The sequence below is a fragment of the Aulonocara sp. 'chitande type north' Nkhata Bay genome, linkage group LG20, assembly GCF_057382095.1.
Source record: "Aulonocara sp. 'chitande type north' Nkhata Bay isolate Kocher_YH1m ecotype deep benthic linkage group LG20, A_spYH_male_GT1.1, whole genome shotgun sequence".
NCBI classification, from domain to species: domain Eukaryota; kingdom Metazoa; phylum Chordata; class Actinopteri; order Cichliformes; family Cichlidae; genus Aulonocara; species Aulonocara sp. 'chitande type north' Nkhata Bay.
The window spans coordinates 25,046,889-25,066,132 of NC_141363.1; the positions used below are offsets into that span (position 1 = coordinate 25,046,889).

The window sequence follows — 19,244 nt, forward strand, 5'->3', positions numbered from 1 at the left end:
CGATGTTTTATTACAACGAATTTGGCTTTCAGTCCCAGTCAGAGCTAATAAATAATGCTACTTATCAGCCCTTTAAAGACCTTCCCAGAATAGCTACACTGAACACACATGAGAAATAGTCTGAAGTGACTAAGTATCTGGTCTCCTCTGGATTCTTTATAAAAGTCACGCTTGTGGGTTGATGTTATTGATGACTATCGCTCATTGATCTGTGAAGAGAGAAGAGCTGCTGGTTATTTTTTGTTGCTGTGCCTCACTCTGCTCAATACTGCTGTCTTTTCCGCTCATTAAGCTGCAGAGTGTTGTACACAGTCTCACATCGAACACTACATCATACTGTATTTGTTTTCTGTTTTAACTAAATCCTTGCACCATCTGTGCCTTCTTTATGTTGCCAATCTGGAATTTAATACGAGCAAGGGATTTTGTCGTAAAATCATTTGGTGGTTCAATAAAGTTTGTGTGCCAAGGAGAAGGCTCCTTGCTTTTCTGCCCTCTAAGCAATAATGTTGAGATTACTGAACAACCCCTGAAGAAGTCCAACAAGAGTGGGGGTGGGGCTTATGAGAGATGTGAGGGCTCAGACGAGGTGATAAAATGATGAAGGGTCCGAGGCACCTAACACAAACAATTTGTTCCTAAAAATGGCCCCTGGATGTTGTCAACAAGTAACAAAGTCAATAGAAAAATGCCTGCATGAGTGTGCAGTGAGTCAAAAATATTCTTTTATGGCTTTACATAAATTTTTATTCTTCACTTTGAAGCTCAAGGATCTGCTGGGGAATAATGATTTCTTGCTGCTAATTTATGTATTAGCCTAAAATGTAGTGAGGTTTTAAGCATTCTGAGCCATATTTGCCAGCGATGGTGGAGCATGACCATAAATACAGAGAGCTTCTCAAGGAAATCAGATCGTTTGTTTTGATGGAGCACTGAGGTGAAATATGAGCATCCAGAAGCCGGTAGTGCGCTTCATTTTAAATTCTATCATTTTTCAATCTTACATTTGCATCTTGATTGAACTGTGATGAAGATTTAAAATTAAAAAAAGATTTGATTTAGTCACAGTTGTATTATATTTTACTTTATAAATGCCACAGTGCCAGTAATTTGAACTAAGGGAGATATATATGTAAATATTACTAAGAAGAATCCACTAGATCAGGAGTGTCCAACTCCAGGTCTCTAGAGCCGGTGTCCTGCAGGTTTTAGATGTCACCCTGGGTCAACACACCTGAATCAAATGATTAGTTCATTACCAGGCCTCTGGAGAACTTCAAAACATGTTGAGGAGGAAATTTAGCCATTTAAATCATCTGTGTTGGATCAAGGACACATCTAAAACCTGCAGGACACCGGCCCTTGAGGCCTGGAATTGGACACCCCTGCACTAGATAGACTGTGCCCTCATTTACTACAGGGAGTGCAGAATTATTAGGCAAATGAGTATTTTGTCCACATCATCCTCTTCATGCATGTTGTCTTACTCCAAGCTGTATAGGCTTGAAAGCCAACTACCAATTAAGCATATTAGGTGATGTGCATCTCTGTAATGAGAAGGGGTGTGGTCTGATGACATCAACACCCTATATCGGGTGTGCATAATTATTAGGCAACGTCCTTTCCTTTGGCAAAATGGGTCAAAAGAAGGACTTGACAGGCTCAGAAAAGTCAAAAATAGTGAGATATCTTGCAGAGGGATGCAGCAGTCTCAAAATTGCAAAGCTTCTGAAGCGTGATCATCGAACAATCAAGCGTTTCATTCAAAATAGTCAACAGGGTCGCAAGAAGCATGTGGAAAAACCAAGGCGCAAAATAACTGCCCATGAACTGAGAAAAGTCAAGTGTGCAGCTGCCAAGATGCCACTTGCCACCAGTTTGGCCATATTTCAGAGCTGCAACATCACTGGAGTGCCCAAAAGCACAAGGTGTGCAATACTCAGAGACATGGCCAAGGTAAGAAAGGCTGAAAGACGACCACCACTGAACAAGACACACAAGCTGAAACGTCAAGACTGGGCCAAGAAATATCTCAAGACTGGTTTTTCTAAGGTTTTATGGACTGATGAAATGAGAGTGAGTCTTGATGGGCCAGATGGATGGGCCCGTGGCTGGATTGGTAAAGGGCAGAGAGCTCCAGTCCGACTCAGACGCCAGCAAGGTGGAGGTGGAGTACTGGTTTGGGCTGGTATCATCAAAGATGAGCTTGTGGGGCCTTTTCGGGTTGAGGATGGAGTCAAGCTCAACTCCCAGTCCTACTGCCAGTTTCTGGAAGACACCTTCTTCAAGCAGTGGTACAGGAAGAAGTCTGCATCCTTCAAGAAAAACATGATTTTCATGCAGGACAATGCTCCATCACACGCGTCCAAGTACTCCACAGCGTGGCTGGCAAGAAAGGGTATAAAAGAAGAAAAACTAATGACATGGCCTCCTTGTTCACCTGATCTGAACCCCATTGAGAACCTGTGGTCCATCATCAAATGTGAGATTTACAAGGAGGGAAAACAGTACACCTCTCTGAACAGTGTCTGGGAGGCTGTGGTTGCTGCTGCACGCAATGTTGATGGTGAACAGATCAAAACACTAACAGAATCCATGGATGGCAGGCTTTTGAGTGTCCTTGCAAAGAAAGGTGGCTATATTGGTCGCTGATTTGTTTTTGTTTTGTTTTTGAATGTCAGAAATGTATATTTGTGAATGTGGAGATGTTATATTGGTTTCACTGGTAAAAATAAATAATTGAAATGGGTATATATTTGTTTTTTGTTAAGTTGCCTAATAATTATGCACAGTAATAATCACCTGCACACACAGATATCCCCCTAAAATAGCTAAAACTAAAAACAAACTAAAAACTACTTCCAAAAACATTCAGCTTTGATATTAATGAGTTTTTTGGGTTCATTGAGAACATGGTTGTTGTTCAATAATAACATCATTCCTCAAAAATACAACTTGCCTAATAACTCTGCACTCCCTGTATGTCCTACATTGTCATCATGGTTTTCATGTCCATGTCCAAATGGATACTCAGGTAGGCTGTAGCATTTAAATAATCCTCAGTTGGTGCTAAGCAGCCCAAAATATTGCCCATACCACTGCACCACCAGTTGCCTGAATTCTTTGTGAAACAGTCAGCCTGTCTGGCACCAACAACCACATTAAAAACTCATCTTTCTTCCAAGTTTTAATGCTCATTTTTAACTTGGTCATCTTCCTTTGTCTATATTCATAAATGTATTAATTTGCTGACTTGTTATTGACTGATTAGATATTTGCATTGATAAGCAACTGAGCAAGTTTATCAAATGAAGTGGGCAGTGAATGTTTAAATAAACTAAAGGATGTGTATCTCTCTGTCAGACTCTTTAATATCACATCACTTTCATTTACTTATTACTCATTTGACTTAGACTCTAATAGAAAAGTTTAAAAAGTCAATAGATTCTTACACTGGTGGCATACTGGATGTCCATCCATATGTTTGTCTCCCTGGAGAGGTCTGACGTCTCAAACAAGTTTTCCATCACCACCTCACCAATCATATCATGCCGTGAAAATCGATCAAAGTCAAAAACACTCATATGGAGCTTTCTAGCGGCCAGCTCATCATAAGGCACAGGAAACTGGAAGCTCTCACTGAATGTGGGGTTGAGTGTCTTCCGGTGGACGCGAGTCTGGAACTTCTTGCGGTCGGGCAGCAGGTAGACCTTCACATAAGGGTCAGATGTGCCACATAAGTCCTTGGCTGGCAGGTCTACTGCCTTGAGGATGTTGACAAGGAGAGACTCATTTTCATAGTCATACTTGAGGGAGAAGTTAATCTTGCCACAGTTTTTGCTGCTGTCGTTGGATGAGTCCTCTGATTCTGGGACCTTCTGTTGGTAGAGCTCTGGCTGGATACGTCCGATGCTAGTGGGCTTTTCATCCTTGTCCACCATGTAGTCATTTCCTAGGTCTAGACTGCCTACCTGCATCTGCCTAGGCAGGTGTCTTTTGAATGAGTTGTGCCTACAAGGACAGAAAAGAGAAAAATAATACAAGTGGGAAGGAATAGCTGTAGTTTGAGCTGTGGTGAAATGATAACATATTCTCATTTTCAACTAGTCACAGACTGACATTTGGTGAGGAAAGTCTTCCTGTAAGTTAATACAAAAATAACCAGTTTAACATCTCACAATGTAATGAAAAATGGCAGCCTGCAAAAATACACTGAAGGAAGATGGGACTGCAGATAGTAAAGTGACAACACCTCCAACCAGAAGACAAAAATAACAGTAATTAGTCATTTGCAGGACTGCTTTTTTAACAATTTGATATTACTTTTGTTTTTGACATTACTATCTCTCTTTTTTTGTTTAGTTAGGTTTAGATATTAAAACTATGAAATCAGGTTTAGAATATTAAATATCCATCCATCCATCCATTCGCTTCCGCTTATCCTTTTCAGGGTCGCGGGGGGCGCTGGAGCCTATCCCAGCTGTCATAGGGCGAGAGGCAGGGTACACCCTGGACAGGTCGCCAGTCTGTCGCAGGGCTAACACATAGGGACAGACAACCATTCACACTCACATTCACTCGCACATTCACACCTAGTGGCAATTTGGATTATCCAATTAACCTATCCCCACAAGCTGCATGTCTTTGGACCGTGGGAGGAAGCCGGAGTACCCGGAGAGAACCCACGCAAACACGGGGAGAACATGCAAACTCCACACAGAAAGACCCCGGCCTGATGGTGGAATTGAACTCAGGACCTTCTTGCTGTGCGGCAACAGTGCTAACCACCGTGCTGCCCTATTAATATTATTAATATTTTATACTAAAAATATTTTAGTTTTAAATTTTGCCTTCTCTAGGACAAGCACATATGAAAAGGTCTTTCACGTGAATATGGTTTCTCTGACATTTCCTTGGTTTTCTTAATTTCAAAGGTTACAGTCTCATCGTGTCACGGCATTTATTTCAGATTCTGAGCTACCCAAACTGAACACTATCCGACTAACATGCAGGTTTAAAAAATGACAAGACTCCGTGCTTTTTAATGTGATGTCTATGAGTGTTCGGCATCTGACTCTGAACTAAACTAGTGTTGGCACAATACAACCAAATGTATCACGTTATGTCTTCTGCTATAGTGGCAGTCGATCAAAGTTCATTCTTGCCTTAAAAAAAAGGATGTGACCTGTATTTCTACAGTAAGTAGGCCTGTATTTCTGTTGTATGGAGCTATCCCTATCCCTGACACCTGATGGGAAAATTTGAACAGGAAGTGTAAAAAGTTAAAGTTAAATGTACTGTGACAGCTCAGTGAGCCCCAGTGGTGTGAACATAAATTCTTATCCTTTAAAAATTATCCTGTCTGTCTTTTTATTGGTTTCTTTGTCTGCCAACCCCTCCTAAACCATCAGGAGTTGGCATTAAGTTGACCTGAAAGCTACATGAACACTGGAAGAAATTCACTTGTCAAGCATCAGTTTGACAGCTGCTCGTTTCAGTTGCCTAGGTAACCCTCTAATGTATTTAGTAACAGGCCACATGTCAATCACTGGTATCCTATGTTGTCACTGGTGATCGTTTCAATTGTTTACCTAGAAGATGAGAAAAGTTTATCCCGGGTTTTACCTACTTTGGCTATAGTAACCCGAGGGTTCTTATCTACATCAGATATATTGATGTCAGTACGTTCCCTAGTAATCTCCCATCAACTGGCAAAAGTTACTTGGTTTTAGCATTTATGTACCTATAACATCCGATGAAAGCATCTTATAACTTTAATTTCATGACAATAAAATTTAATTTATATCCATATCCACGAAAGCAAAATTATGCATGCCTAGCAACCACCTAGCAACGAGGTAAAACGACCCTTTAAAAAAAAAAAAAAAAAAAAAAAAAGCCTTTCTCAATGTGAATAATTGTCTTTTTGCATGAATAGGCCATACAATACTATACCATGGCCATGTATTAGTATGCATAATAGCTATAATAAATCATTGATGTTAACTAAATGGTAACGTGGAATTGTGCTTGTAAAGCTGCAAGTAATCTCTTCAAACTGTGTTATATTTATACTTCTGAAGAAAGTCTTATAGACAGTAATTTTAAGCTGGAGAGAGGTGCCTCTGAGGCAGAGTTTAGTATTCTTCAATGTTATTTATAATTTACAAATTTATTAAATTACTTAGAAAATGTTAATCCTTATATGTAGCAGTGACTTCCCCCTGGTTTACACACTTTATTCCACGTTAGATAACACCATGTCTTGAATTCAGCTTACACATAATCCTCCACATATGCACACATATTATAAATAACCACATGAGACAGTCTCATGTGTCATCAGATTTGCATGCACATGCATGTATGTGACTGACCGAGTGGAGGAAGCTGGTTCAGTTGTTTGCCTTTGCATGCGTTGTGTGCGGCGCAGGAAATGCTCCCTCATGGAGAGTTGCACATCAGTGGGGATGTCAGGAGAGGTATGGCTTATCTTCACCGCAGCCTCCAGGAAACCAATCGAGCCCATGGGGTCCTTCACCTTCTCTGTTGCCATGGTGACTGGCGTCTGCTGGGGGCTGGGTAACAAGAGTGGCGGCTGAAGCGGGCAGTGCTGTGGGCCAAGGGGCGAGCTGAGGGATGGACTGAGAAAGGGGGCCTTAGTCCGCCAAGGTACCCAGCACAGCTTCCAGGAGACAAATGTAAGAAGTCCCAGGAATGCCAGGCCACAGACCACAAACACACCGAGCAGGAGGCCAAAAGTAGCGTCTGGTGACGAGCCACGGGGGCCAGAAACAGAGGATCATACAATATGGATAAACAGATGGTGATCACAAGGGTGAGAGGGGACAGAGGACACAGAGAAACAGAAAGAGTCGGTTAGGACATGATTTTTCAAAAGGCCTGGTGCTAAATCTGGTTTTAATGAAAGACTAAGGACAGTAAGCAAAAACTACAAGATTCATAAATATTAAAGTAACCTCCATTTGTCTTCCTTTGGGTCAACAGATAAGAGAAGCATGGTAGTGTAAACGGAATTTAAATGTGTGCATGTGTGTAGTGTGAACTCATACGGGGATAATTTTCTATGACATTACACTCATTCTAGTGGTAAAAGTAATTATAGCCTGACAGATGATAGTAAAAAAAACCAAAACAAACAATGTAAAGTGTTTACATTTGTAAAAAGGCTCATGAGAAAAGGACCACGGTGCCAGGAGCCTTCCACTGGGATTCTCATCATGAAGCAGATAAAGCGGCCGGGCACAGTCAAACTCATTTATTTTATGGTATGAAAATGCTTTCCGGGGAACAAGCAGCATACAAAAAGCTGGAGATGTACCAGGAATGCTGACAAGCACTCTGCAAGGATTCACAGGGACCATAGGGGGGAAAAAAATTACTAAACACAGGAAACATACAGGCTGCATCTCTCAAATTTCCCTTTGGGGCATCTTTCTTATAGTAATTATATCTCACTATATGACGCTTGGAGTGTCTTCCACGTGCTTCGACAGGGATTGCTTTCAATTCTCCAATCTTTGCCTGAGTGTTCTTTTCCATGCACTGTGATTGCGCAGATTTAACTCGTGCCATGGAGCATCTCATGGCCTCTCAGAGGATGCTCTAACCCCCCTCTTCTCTCAACATAACACCACAGAAATCAGCGGCAATACGCACTCGGTTTACTATCTGATATTTACCCAGCTCAGCCTTTTCTATAAGAAACCTGAGGCGTTTGAAGCTCTGTTTACTCAGGGTTTTAATTTTAGAGACCATATGTAGTATACAAATAGTAATCAGGCAGCTAATGTGCTATATTTAATAGCAGTCAGCAGTCAGTATTTTTATGCTGTTTTGAATAATTTTAGCTTATAGGTTTATTTAAACGATTAAGTGAATTTTTTAAAAACAATTTTGTGTCTGTGTCCATTTATCATTTCCCCTGCATCTCTGTCTGGTGCTTTTACTCCATGTCCTTGTCTTTTTCCTCCTTAGAGATGGTTGGCCCTGCCTTTACTGGTTCCTTGTTACCTTATCAGTTCCTCCTGTGTATTTAAAATCTTGTCTTTCAGTTTCTAGTCTTCCCACTTATCTGTTCTCCTTCCTTTTAACTCTCTGCTGACTCCCACTGAATACCTTCTTGTATCTTTAAGCGGTTCTCTAAAATCTGGCTGTTTAGTTCTGGTTTTCATTATACAATGACATCACATTTTGGTTTGTGAAGTCCCATTTTGGAGCCTTGAGCTGCTGGCCATGAGAAAGAATGCAGATTTAAGACACTTTACACATTATCTTCACTTTTCAGACTTCGAGGCCAGTCCAGTATTTATGTACACAGTATATACATTTTATGGTTCACCCCTATGTGGGTTTAATTTCTGCATGCACTCACCTTACCTGCTGATCCTTATTAGCTTTGTATAAAAATATAAGTATTATTTATTTATTATCAGTTATTATCAGTATTTTTTTTCTCTGGTCATTTACTCCATAAACCTCTTTGATTTCTTTTAAATAAGCTTTAAAGTTTACAATTGTTTTAAGAAACATGGAACTTTAATATTTATCTCTAAAATACATTAGAAGTATAAAGTTACAAAGAATTAAAATGCTTGAAAATAGCTTCTGTTTTTTTACGTCATGTTTCAGTTTTTACTTGTCCAAAGTGTTATGGAAAAAAATCCCTAGAATCTGCAACCCCCCGTTTTGCACAAATTAAGAGCTTTGATGTTTAAAATTTCAAACTAAATGGAGAGTCCACTAAGAAGAATTTATAGCTTAGCCAAGCAGCGGTCTGGATTTCAAGTCTGGAGGATTTATGCCTGAAGAGGATTTCTTGGCTGTCCACAGCCCTGGCCTCTCTATGTCATCTGAAATTTCACACAGCTCCCCACAAAGCTTCATCTCAGCTGGACAGTCGTTTGCCGAGTCTTCATCCCCCGTCACGGCAAATTGAAGCTGACCCTGCACCGTGCAGTGAGATGTGCTGCTGCATGTCTGTCCTGACGATATTTCGCTGCAAAATATGTTGACAGGTAAGAAATTTCATTTGAACATGTTTACTCTGGTTTGTTTTTAACTTTTCCACTGCAGCAACACATCTTCAAACACAGGTTGACATTTGAGTTGGTGCCCAGCGCCACCTCCATGTTTGTGGGATGTTCTGAGTCTTAGTCATGTTAGTATTGATGAATTTTGACACTCCATTTATTGCATTTAATGCAAAATCGTGCACTAAATTTTAGAGCTTTGGGGGATGTAAATAGGAAGTCAAGATTTCCTGGTTTTAATATATTACTTGATATTTAAACCTTTATTCATGTTTGCGTTTTTGTAATTTGACATTAAAGCTATGGGGAATTAGCTGATAACAATTAGGTTTTATTCGAATTATCTGACATTAAATAAAATGCATAAAAACATCATGGCTTAGAGTCAGGTTTCAGGGTTACAAGAAGTGTATATTGTGTCATATTTGATAAGTTTAAGGGTTTTCAGTTATGATGAAATACAAATATAAAATGCCCTCTGGAAGGGAAAGTCACACTAACTCCAAATTCAGTTCAGTCCCCTCGACACACTTTCACTCCATTTACATGTTTGCATCAAGGATTCATCACATTAAGTGCTTTTCAGACCAAATAGCCTAAAGTGGAAGTGGATTATGAAGCCCTCCAACACAGAGTCTAAGCTTACTAACTACTGTGGGAAGGTAAAGCATGTGACTATTTCAAGAATGTCAGCAATAAACAAAAAGAAATGCACAATTTTTGTATATTTTAGATAATAAATTCCAATATTGACTAGAAATACCAATATATGAATATAGAAAAATAGGCTAATTAAAGAAAATGATAAAAACATCCAAATGAAACTGAATCGAGGCACATCTTCTAATAAGTGGTAGACATGATCTTAGTATGCTGATTACAAGGTCATCTCCAATCTTGCTGCTGTATTTCTACAACCCCCTTACTTAAGAGACCCCTCATAAGCTTCAAGTGTGACTCCACACACTAACGGAGTGAGAGGGAGTAAGGGCCTGACTAGAATTAGGCTTAAATAAGTGTATATCATGCCTGTAGGCTCTGATTTGATATTAGGTTTGAGTATGTATTTTTATACTGCAGCTCCAAGTACTGACCGTGTTGATAAGGGGGTCCGTAAGGCACACACAATATCTAAAAGTGAGCCTCGCTGTTTGAAAACCTCTTCAGTGAACTACTACTCAAGGTGACTTGTGTAAACACGCAGGCACACATGAGTTCTTTGTAATACAAAGTTCAGACTCAAGTATTTTAAAGTTCACATTTTCAACTCTGGAGAGAGAACTACACGAAAAACTCTAAACGATACTTCAAACAACCACACTTTAGACAAACACAGACAACCCTTCTTTGAGGAACTGGCAAAAGATAGACGTTTGTCCAGTCGGCATCTATTAACGTTTTCCAAGGTCGCATGCTGGCTCTGTTAATTCTGCTCACAGAGGTAGATTCAACTTCATCCTCAAACAGTAAGAAATAACTTATATTTAAAGTCTCATGCAAAATTTTATTCTCCCACCAAGGGCAGCTGTAAATTGCTAAAGACTTGCAAAGATAGGCCTAACTAGAATAACGATGGATGTTATGCTTGCAGGGTCATCTCGGGAGGTCTTAGCAGGTAGTTAAAAATTTCTTAATATGAGTCCTACAAATCCGCACCTTTTATTTAAGAAATCTTTTGCTTGTTAGGTATCTGAGGTAAAAACAGTGTGCAGCACAAAGCACTTCACGAAGTAAGTTTATTTCATTTTTTTTATTTCAAACATGTGCCTTCACAATCATTACAAAATATCATTCCATTATTTGTTAGAAAAGGAGTAGGCAGAAGTATATACTCTGCCAACAGATGACAAAAAAGTGGATACATATTTAAAAATACTTAATGTGCTGATCACTGCAAAAAAAGAGTCAGAAAGTCTTAGCATCTTGAAAAAAGAAGGCAACTGGACATCTTTGAGTTAATGAAGACACTTGGAGAGTGCCAGGTTTTTAACACCTATTGGGGTCAGAAGATGCCAAAGTTCACATTTTTAACTGAGAAGAGGAGGCCACTGCGTTTGTGTTTACTGTGAACGACCATCACTGAACAGAGGTGCAGTCCCACGTGCTTCTACCCCACTCACACCTCGCCTCAGGTGACCTCAATAGGTCTCATGATGGGCGAGGGCAAAGTTTCACATGAGCAAAGGCCGTTTTTCCACCCCTTGGCTCATGTGATGATTCAAATGCCATAAACAGCCAATATTTGAATAACAGATAATAATCATGGTTTTTTTTCAGTGTAGAAATGGGATAGTGTCCTAAACACAGATGCTCTCTTTTGCATCACATTTTGCCTCACAGTTAATTTCTGAGTAGAAAATAATCTCAAAGCTGTACACATTAACTTTTCTGACCCTTAATGGATGTGATCCCTCTTTTTATTCCTGTAGTCTCAGTATCTCACATAATTTCAGCCGTGGTGTTTTCTGTTTTCAGATCATTTGCAGTCTCAGTGGATTCAGGATGGGCTGATGGCTTGCAGTTCAAGAAGGAACATAATAACACATTTCAGCCTGGCTCAAAATCACTTGACACTTCCTGTACTTGGCTGAGAGCAGACTTTGAACTGGACTCAAGCTCTGCCTGACAAAGTCTGCCAAAACACAAATCCAGACAAGAGTGCTTATTGAGGAAATGTTTGTGCAGTGATATTTTCTTCCTATCACAGCTCCACTGTCACTTCTTGAACTTTTGCACTTTCTATGGCAGACGCCATGCTGGGTAAAGGTATAAAAAGAAATAGAGACACAGATTTTTTTTTTTCTTTAATCGTCCATCACTGTTAATGAGAAGGGTAGTTTTTCCTGTGCCTCTGGTACAAAAATAGAAATGACAAAAGTAATTTGCTGCTAATTTCTGAGTGCTTTTATTGTCTGCCAGTGTTGAGAAGATGTGACAAACTCAATGCAGAAAGCTAATGAAGCAGTGATAGTGAGACAGAGACAGAGAGCTGGTATGACTGCTTGAGGAATAGAGAGTGATGGAAAAGCCATTGTTCTTCCTCTCCACACAGATGGGTAATGGAGCAGAGCTGCGTGAACATATTACTCCCTCTGGACACAACCTCGCCTGACACCGTGAGACTAAACTGACCTCAGGGTTTACCGCACTATTAATGATCACACCCACGCCAAAGAAGAGTGGACTCTCACTATCCTGCAGCCAATCAAAGGGGTGTTTTTGGGGTCCTTTCATGCTGCAGACGCCTTTTTCGCAATCAATACTGCAGCGGCTGACTCAGTCTCACTCCAAAGCTGGGCTTTAGGGCAGATGAAAAGGGCAGGGAAGTGAAGTATGGAAGATAGGATGTTCAACTATGGGCCTTGCATGAATGCAGCTCGAGCGCTTTCAAATCGTTGTGGCATGCTTACCCTTTCCCACAAGCTGAAGCACATTGAGGGCTGAGGCATGCAACAGGTTGCCGCTCTCTCTGCTGCCACTGTGTGCGTTTCAGTACAGGCCTAGTTTCTTGTTCGAATCAAGCTTCCTTTCATCAGATATTTTGTGACGGTGCCCAAGGGGTTTTTTGTTTTATTTGACGAATGTGCTTAAGGGTCTGACCTGGTTTCCATAGTTACGCAATAACTAGAGAAAGTATGGATCCTCCGTGTTTGCTTGCAAGAACCAATTAATCTCTTGCCCTTGTAGCTGATTGATATTGAAGGTGGGCTTCAGCCGTTGTGCCCTGATGCAGATTATTGGATTACTGAGGCTGATGGCTCTGTCATTTTTAAGCGAGTAAGATTGCAACAATAGTCTCAGTGAACTGAAAGTATTATTTTAAACTAAACCTTTTCTAGGCTCTAAAAACTTTATGGTTTAGATTTACTTGATTTACTTTAACTCATTCTGTCTTCACCCCACCATCCTTCTAATGGTGATTTTGTGGGTCTGACAAATTTAAGTTATGTTCCACCCTGGGATGAGAACATGCTGGCAGATTTTAAAACATCCTGCTAATAAAAAAATACATTGCTTTAAGTATTTAAATGACTGCACAGAAGGTTTTTGTTCTTTCATATTTAGTATAGCCAGTCACTTTTATTGCTAAGTAAATTCACACATTAAAAGGTATTTGGTGGATGATGATAAGCACAGAAGCGGTGAGTGAAAGGTAGCATGGTGATGTCTTAGATTTTCAAATATGAATGCAATAGAACAAAACAATATGCGAACTATATGAATAATATAAATAACTGCCTGTTTTATAAGAAGAGGGACCTGCACAATAAAGTGGACTCATTCTTTGCAGTCACAGTGGAAATTTAACCTGTTGTTTAAGTTATATGAATCATTATATTATGGATGTATGTAGCACAAAAATAGATGGAATTTAAATAAGTTAATGCATGAATGCAGGCATATATGAATATATAGGTTAAACCCTCTGGTCAGTAACATGTATTTATGCATAAACATGCAGATAAAACATGCAGGGATGCAGAAAAAAAGCTAAATAACAGGTTAGGGTTGGTAAAAATAAGCGGAGCGGTTGATGTATTATGTATTTTCATATTTACTTTAACATTTTCCTGAATTTGAGAATTTATTTCTGCACGCAGACACATTGCATTTACCCTCCACAGCTGTAGACTGAAGTTAGGACCACCCACCCGATGTTACTTCTGCATACTCAAGTCCTTGTTTTCTCCCCCATACGACAGAAGCAGATGTGATGTCTTCCTTCTGGATATGTTTCTAAGAAAACTGAAAATCCTCTAAAATGTTACTTTGCATTGACTTTTTCTTTTATTACAGCTTTTATTTCTGTAACGATTTGGGCAACATATGGTGTAGAGTCGACAGCAGAATTTAAAGTACTGCTTTATTGTGCCCCCTCGTCCCAGCAATCCTGTGGCTATGTTAACAACACAGATTGAAATATGGAATTTAAATAGGAAAAGGAATAAGCAGGGGTAAAAAAAAAAAAGCCTTCTTAAACAGAAACCCCCCGAGATTTCGGGCGATGTCTGTGAGGATGGTGGCGAGTGCTGGTGCTGTCTGTGCCCCACACACTGAAATAACTCATCTTTTCTGCCTTTCACACAAGGCTATGACATCTGATATTTCTGTGGGGGAAAAACAGAAAAACTTCTGTCTTCATGACAAGATAGAAAAAGCAGTCTTTGGCGATTTCATGTATTTACCTGACATGACAAATTAATGTGTTTCTGCATCTTTCCACAATGTACAGAGATACCGTTTTCCAAGTAATACTGAATAACCTGCGGCAGCTTTTAAAACTAGTTTCAGCTCAAACATAAAGAGCAGTGAAGCAGATCTGTTATTAATGGTTCCAACTTCCAGAAAAAATTAAACTGGTTCAGGGAAAGAACACATTACACAACAGGTAATGACATTTCATGGAATTAGAAATGTGAGCTGACTTTGCACAGCTGATTTTAGCCCCCAATAGGCTTTGTATTGTACAATCCCCTTAAATTGTAAATGTTTCCCAAACACACTTGTTTCAAAGCTGTCACTAGTAGCTTCCCTGTCTGCTTTCCCTAAGGGGTGAAATAATACGCTCTAATCTTGATGTGGGTACCTCAGCCATTTTTGGATTTCTGTATCCCATGGTGTCGTTTTCAGAGCAATCAGAAAATCCCATAATCCTCCAGATCCCCAAATCCTAAAGCCCCGACACCACATGTGAAGAGGAGTTTAGGCCCCAGCAGACTCTGAGACTGTGGGAAAAAAATAACACCCTCACATTTTCATGCTTTAGGGAAAAAAATGTCTAAACCAGCCTCAATGAAATATAATACCCCTATTAGTCATTGCTTTAATTTGAATTGAATATTTTTACAGCAACAGTGGTAACAGTACAATTACAGCACCCAGCTGTGTTGGCAGTGAGACAAAAGGGGACAGAACCTTTTATAGACACAACACTTAGTTTCTTTCCTCCCTGAAGTGAGCTCGGGTGCTTTAAGTGGGAAAAAAGAAAAAAATAGTGAATATTGGGTAACATGTCAGAAGCATCAGAGCTGACAAAAGATTTGGGGCGATGCCGCGTCTCTGCTACATTCACTTAAAACCATTTGCCCCCAATAGTCAGCTCAATCACTCTGTATGGTTGACAGTTTGAAACCTGTGGGGCCAAGATATACTGTCAACCAGAAATGTGTCCAAATACTTTAGAGCTGTCTGTAGGAGCAGGTGGTGGTTTTTGTTTTTTCAGCCTGAGTTTTGTCAAAATACGCCGCAGAGATGTCGTGTCCAGGAACCTGTCACTGTGAAAACACAGACAGCTCGAGGATTCGGCTGCTTTGGGACAGATTTTTGCCTCTGGAATGCAAAACGCCAAATATATTCCGCTGTAGTTATCCATATCATTTAAAGATTAAGTAGGACGCAGCTTATGCATGTATAATTTCCAAACACCTCCAAAGGATATAAAGATTTAAAATCTTTTTTAAATTCTATATTAACAAAGTAGAATTTTGTGTTGGTTTCACAGTGCACAAAATAATCAGATTTCTGTTGTTTTTGTCCAGCCATGTATAATTTACTCATAATTAAGTTAACCCCTTAAAGCAGCAGTGCAGTTTCAACCTGTTTTCATTCTCAGGGTATCGAATAATACAGTTTTTGTCAAAGTTGTTGGCAGATATGCACCATGGCATTATTGTTTGACCATAGTGAGATGAGTCTATCATTTTCAATTCATCACAAGCTCACAAGGATTCTTGCAAAGGACCGGCATTTAAATGCACCGGGTAAGCATATTTTTTTATTCAAACCTATGCCCGTACTTTTGTGATGTACAAAATGAGAAGTTGATTGAAAAAGTGAAAAAAGGTGCAAAACACAAAGTTACTGAATGGGATTCATTGCCCAGCATTTTTATTACTGTTTGCTCTCTGTGTCTCTGCTAATGATGTGTCACCTTGTGAGAAGGACACATTCTGCATATCTCTGCAACTCCAGTGGCAGGTGGCAGTTCTCTCACTGGTGCTCCTGTCACTCACTGGGAGTTTTAACTTCAGAATTGCACAAAGTAACACTAACTAAATCATTCAGGACATGGCCGTGCCATTTAAATTAACTTTGCACTTGGTGTTGACGTTCAGTATGACATCTCCATAAGGTTAGGGCCAGCTGATTGATAAAGAGGGAGCAGAGGTCCTGGCTCTGCACAAAAGCTGATTAAAATCATCTACACTGATTCCCCTTGAAAGACCAATAAAAACAGCACTTTGTCAGGTTTGAAGAGTAATGTCTCCAGTGTGCCATATCTGACACACAACAGTTAGTCTGCCAAAATATTTCTGATTAAACTTGCTTCGCTGTACAGGACAGAGGATGTCAAGCAGACTTCTGACAGTAAAGTTTAATGTATACTTACTGATTGCAGAAGAAGAAGTGGCTAGAAATGTTTAGAGGGGAAGGCCGAAGCTGAACAGGCCAATCACAGCTGCACTGACTACAAATTTCTAGGGAGGTGCATTTCAGGTTATGATGTAGGGTTTTAGAAAAGTTTTTGGTTATGATGTACTACCTGCAGTGATTATTTAATTTTTGGTTTTAAATTTATTGCAAATATTTTTCATTTTGGGCTTTTTTATTGTCATTTCACATGCCTGAAGTTTTGATATCTGTCTTTATTCAATTTCTGGGTTCCTGTTTTGATTTCTTTAATCTAGTGCACTGCAAGGTTTATTTCTTGTGACATCTTTGAGTGTTTGTTTCCTATTTTACCTAATGGTTATTCTAGTTACGAGTTTTGGTTTCTTGGTTTCTGTTAGTAAAGTGCAGTGTTTCCCTGTCTGTTCCTCCCCCTGTCAATGCGGTTTGTCTTTTTTCTCCTGTATTCCCTTTTCTAGCTTCCCGTTTAGTGTGAGCCTTCTTGTGTCCATGTTTACAATGTCTCCTTTGAGTGCTTCCTTGGTAAATGTTAGTATTCACTTCTGTTTCTGACACGGTTCTGGGTCCGTTGGACCCAGTATTTTGAGTTCATTATGTTTTGGTACTTTTGCATCATGGATTTTCCTTTATGTTTCTCTGGTACTTGGTGTTTCAGTTATCTTGGTGTTTTTCTATATTATGATTTATGATCTGATACTGTTGTGATTATGATTATCATTTAGTAGCCTTTGGTCAGTGTCAAGTCTGTCTCTGTCTAGTCTGTGTCTTAGTAAAGTGTGTTTTGTTTCCTGTTTTACTTTGAAGGTTCTTGTTCCTGTCTGATGTTAGTATGTGCAGCTTTGTTCCCCCTGTCTCGTTAGCCCTGATCTCTCCCAGCTGTGTCTCCCTCCTGTTGCCGATTCCCCCGTTACTACCCTGTGTATATAAGCCCTGTGTTTTCCCATGCTCAGTGTCGCGTTGTACCATCAGATTATGCCTGTGTGTTCTTGGTCTCAGTGGTCCGTCCTCACTTCATGTTTGTTTTCCTGCCAGCAATAAAGCTGAGGTTTTTTGAGTAACATTCCATTTTCCGAGTCCTGCATTTGGATCCTCATCTCTGCCTGCCCGCACACAGAGCCCTGACAGTTTCAGTCTCCTTTGGTTATTTCCTGTTTTACTTTGAAGGTTTGTTTTCTTTTGTGTCCTGTGTTGGTTTTGCTTCCTGTCTGTCTTCCCCTGAATGTCCTGATTGTCTTCACCTGTGTTGATGACCTGTTGATTGTTCTCTGATCACCTTCTGTGTATAAATAATCCTCTCTTTACTTCTGCAAGATTAATGAGTTATACTTCGAGTCTTTATTCTTGGTCTATTTATGTCTTCTGTGAATCCCCATGTGGTGTTAGGTACCTTTTTTCTGAGCTTTTGTACTTAGTCTTCACAGACTTTTTATGCAGCTTGCTTTTGTTTCACATCGTCTGTCTTTGTGTCCTGCATTTCGGTCCTGCTTTACATGCGTCATTTCGTGATGTGGTTGTCTTTCTCTAAACTCAGCCAATCCATGTGTACCTAAAACTTATTGAACTCTTATCACAGCTTCATCAGGTGATAAGACTGATTTATACTGTGATTTATTTTTGAAAGCACAGAGAAATGATGATGCTCTTACGATAGTGTTGACTTTTTGCAACTTGCAAGTGGTTATTGTAGTTAGTCTGCATGTCTTCTCTTCACATTCACTCTTTCTTGCAAGATGAATGAATGTAAGGTGGGTTTGTATTCAGTAATAAATGATCCAAGAAAAGGTCCTGCCCAACCAGTTTTTTCTGCATTTCAACCCTCAATCCTGCTCTTTCTACAGAGAACTCCTACTGTGGGCGAGTCCAACAAGCTTCCTTTAATTCAGGGAAAAAGTGGCATGTGGCACTATCGATACTAACTCCAACTATCCACCAAAATCCAAATAAAATATTAAAATCAATATTTGTAACTCTGAAGTAACATGAAAGCTCCCATTTTGTTTATAGCTGTGTCAGCAGTCCTGTCTGATTACCTCTGAATTTGAATTACAAAGCTGGAGTCTTGTTTTCTGAGACTTTTTAGTCTAAACAGTTACATTTTTTCATCATAACTTCCAGCATCAATCAGTTTTTGTACGTCAGTTCTCTAGACTTAAGTTTCCACTGTCTCAGTTTGTAATGACTTGAGTTTGCTAATGGACTTCAGAGGGTTCATGCAATATGCCAGCACTCACACTCAATAATCTGCCCAGGAGAGCCACTCAGAAGGCTGTTATCTCCTCCACAAGTGTGAAGTTAATCAAAGTGAAGTCTCCCGTCTCCTCCGCATCTTCACTTCCTCCAAACAGTTAAAAAAAAAAGTTATCTACCCAGGAAACTTAAAATATTTCTCATTACAGAATTTAATATATTTTGGCCTGTGCACATACTGCATAGGGTAAAATATCATTTGCTGTTTTCTGCAGCCAATCGGAAGCCACAGGGGAAGCTTCCCATGAGGCCGTCTGTGTCGAGTTCAGTCCAGTATTAACATCTGGTCCTATCATGCAATTAACCTGCTTGTTGACCAGGATCCCCTATCTCTTGGCACATGGCTTTCAGTGTGCCTGGTTGCCTTTATTCTTGGGGGGCCATTTGCACTGAGCAAATATTGAACTAGACAGCAGAGCTTCACAGGCCTGCTTCTCTTCTATTTAAGAGAAAATAACAAAATTGAATTAAAAATAGAAAATACAAATTGGTAGATGAAAAATGATGAAAGGTGTGCGCTGCCAAATGAACTGA

At 39.8% G+C, this 19,244-nt stretch overlaps 1 protein-coding gene across 1 annotated transcript in view; it reads right to left on the reverse strand.

Annotated features, from left to right (window-relative positions):
* The window catches only part of syt6a (synaptotagmin VIa), an 81,603-nt gene that overhangs the window by 19,251 nt on the left and 43,108 nt on the right, over nt 1-19,244 (reverse strand). Inside the window, exons 2-3 of the mRNA XM_086277263.1 lie at nt 6,378-6,768; nt 3,453-4,011 (exon numbers count right to left, since the gene is read on the reverse strand). Of these exons, the coding sequence (XP_086133389.1) occupies nt 3,453-4,011; nt 6,378-6,768 (950 nt within the window). The remainder of the gene's footprint in view (nt 1-3,452; nt 4,012-6,377; nt 6,769-19,244) is intronic.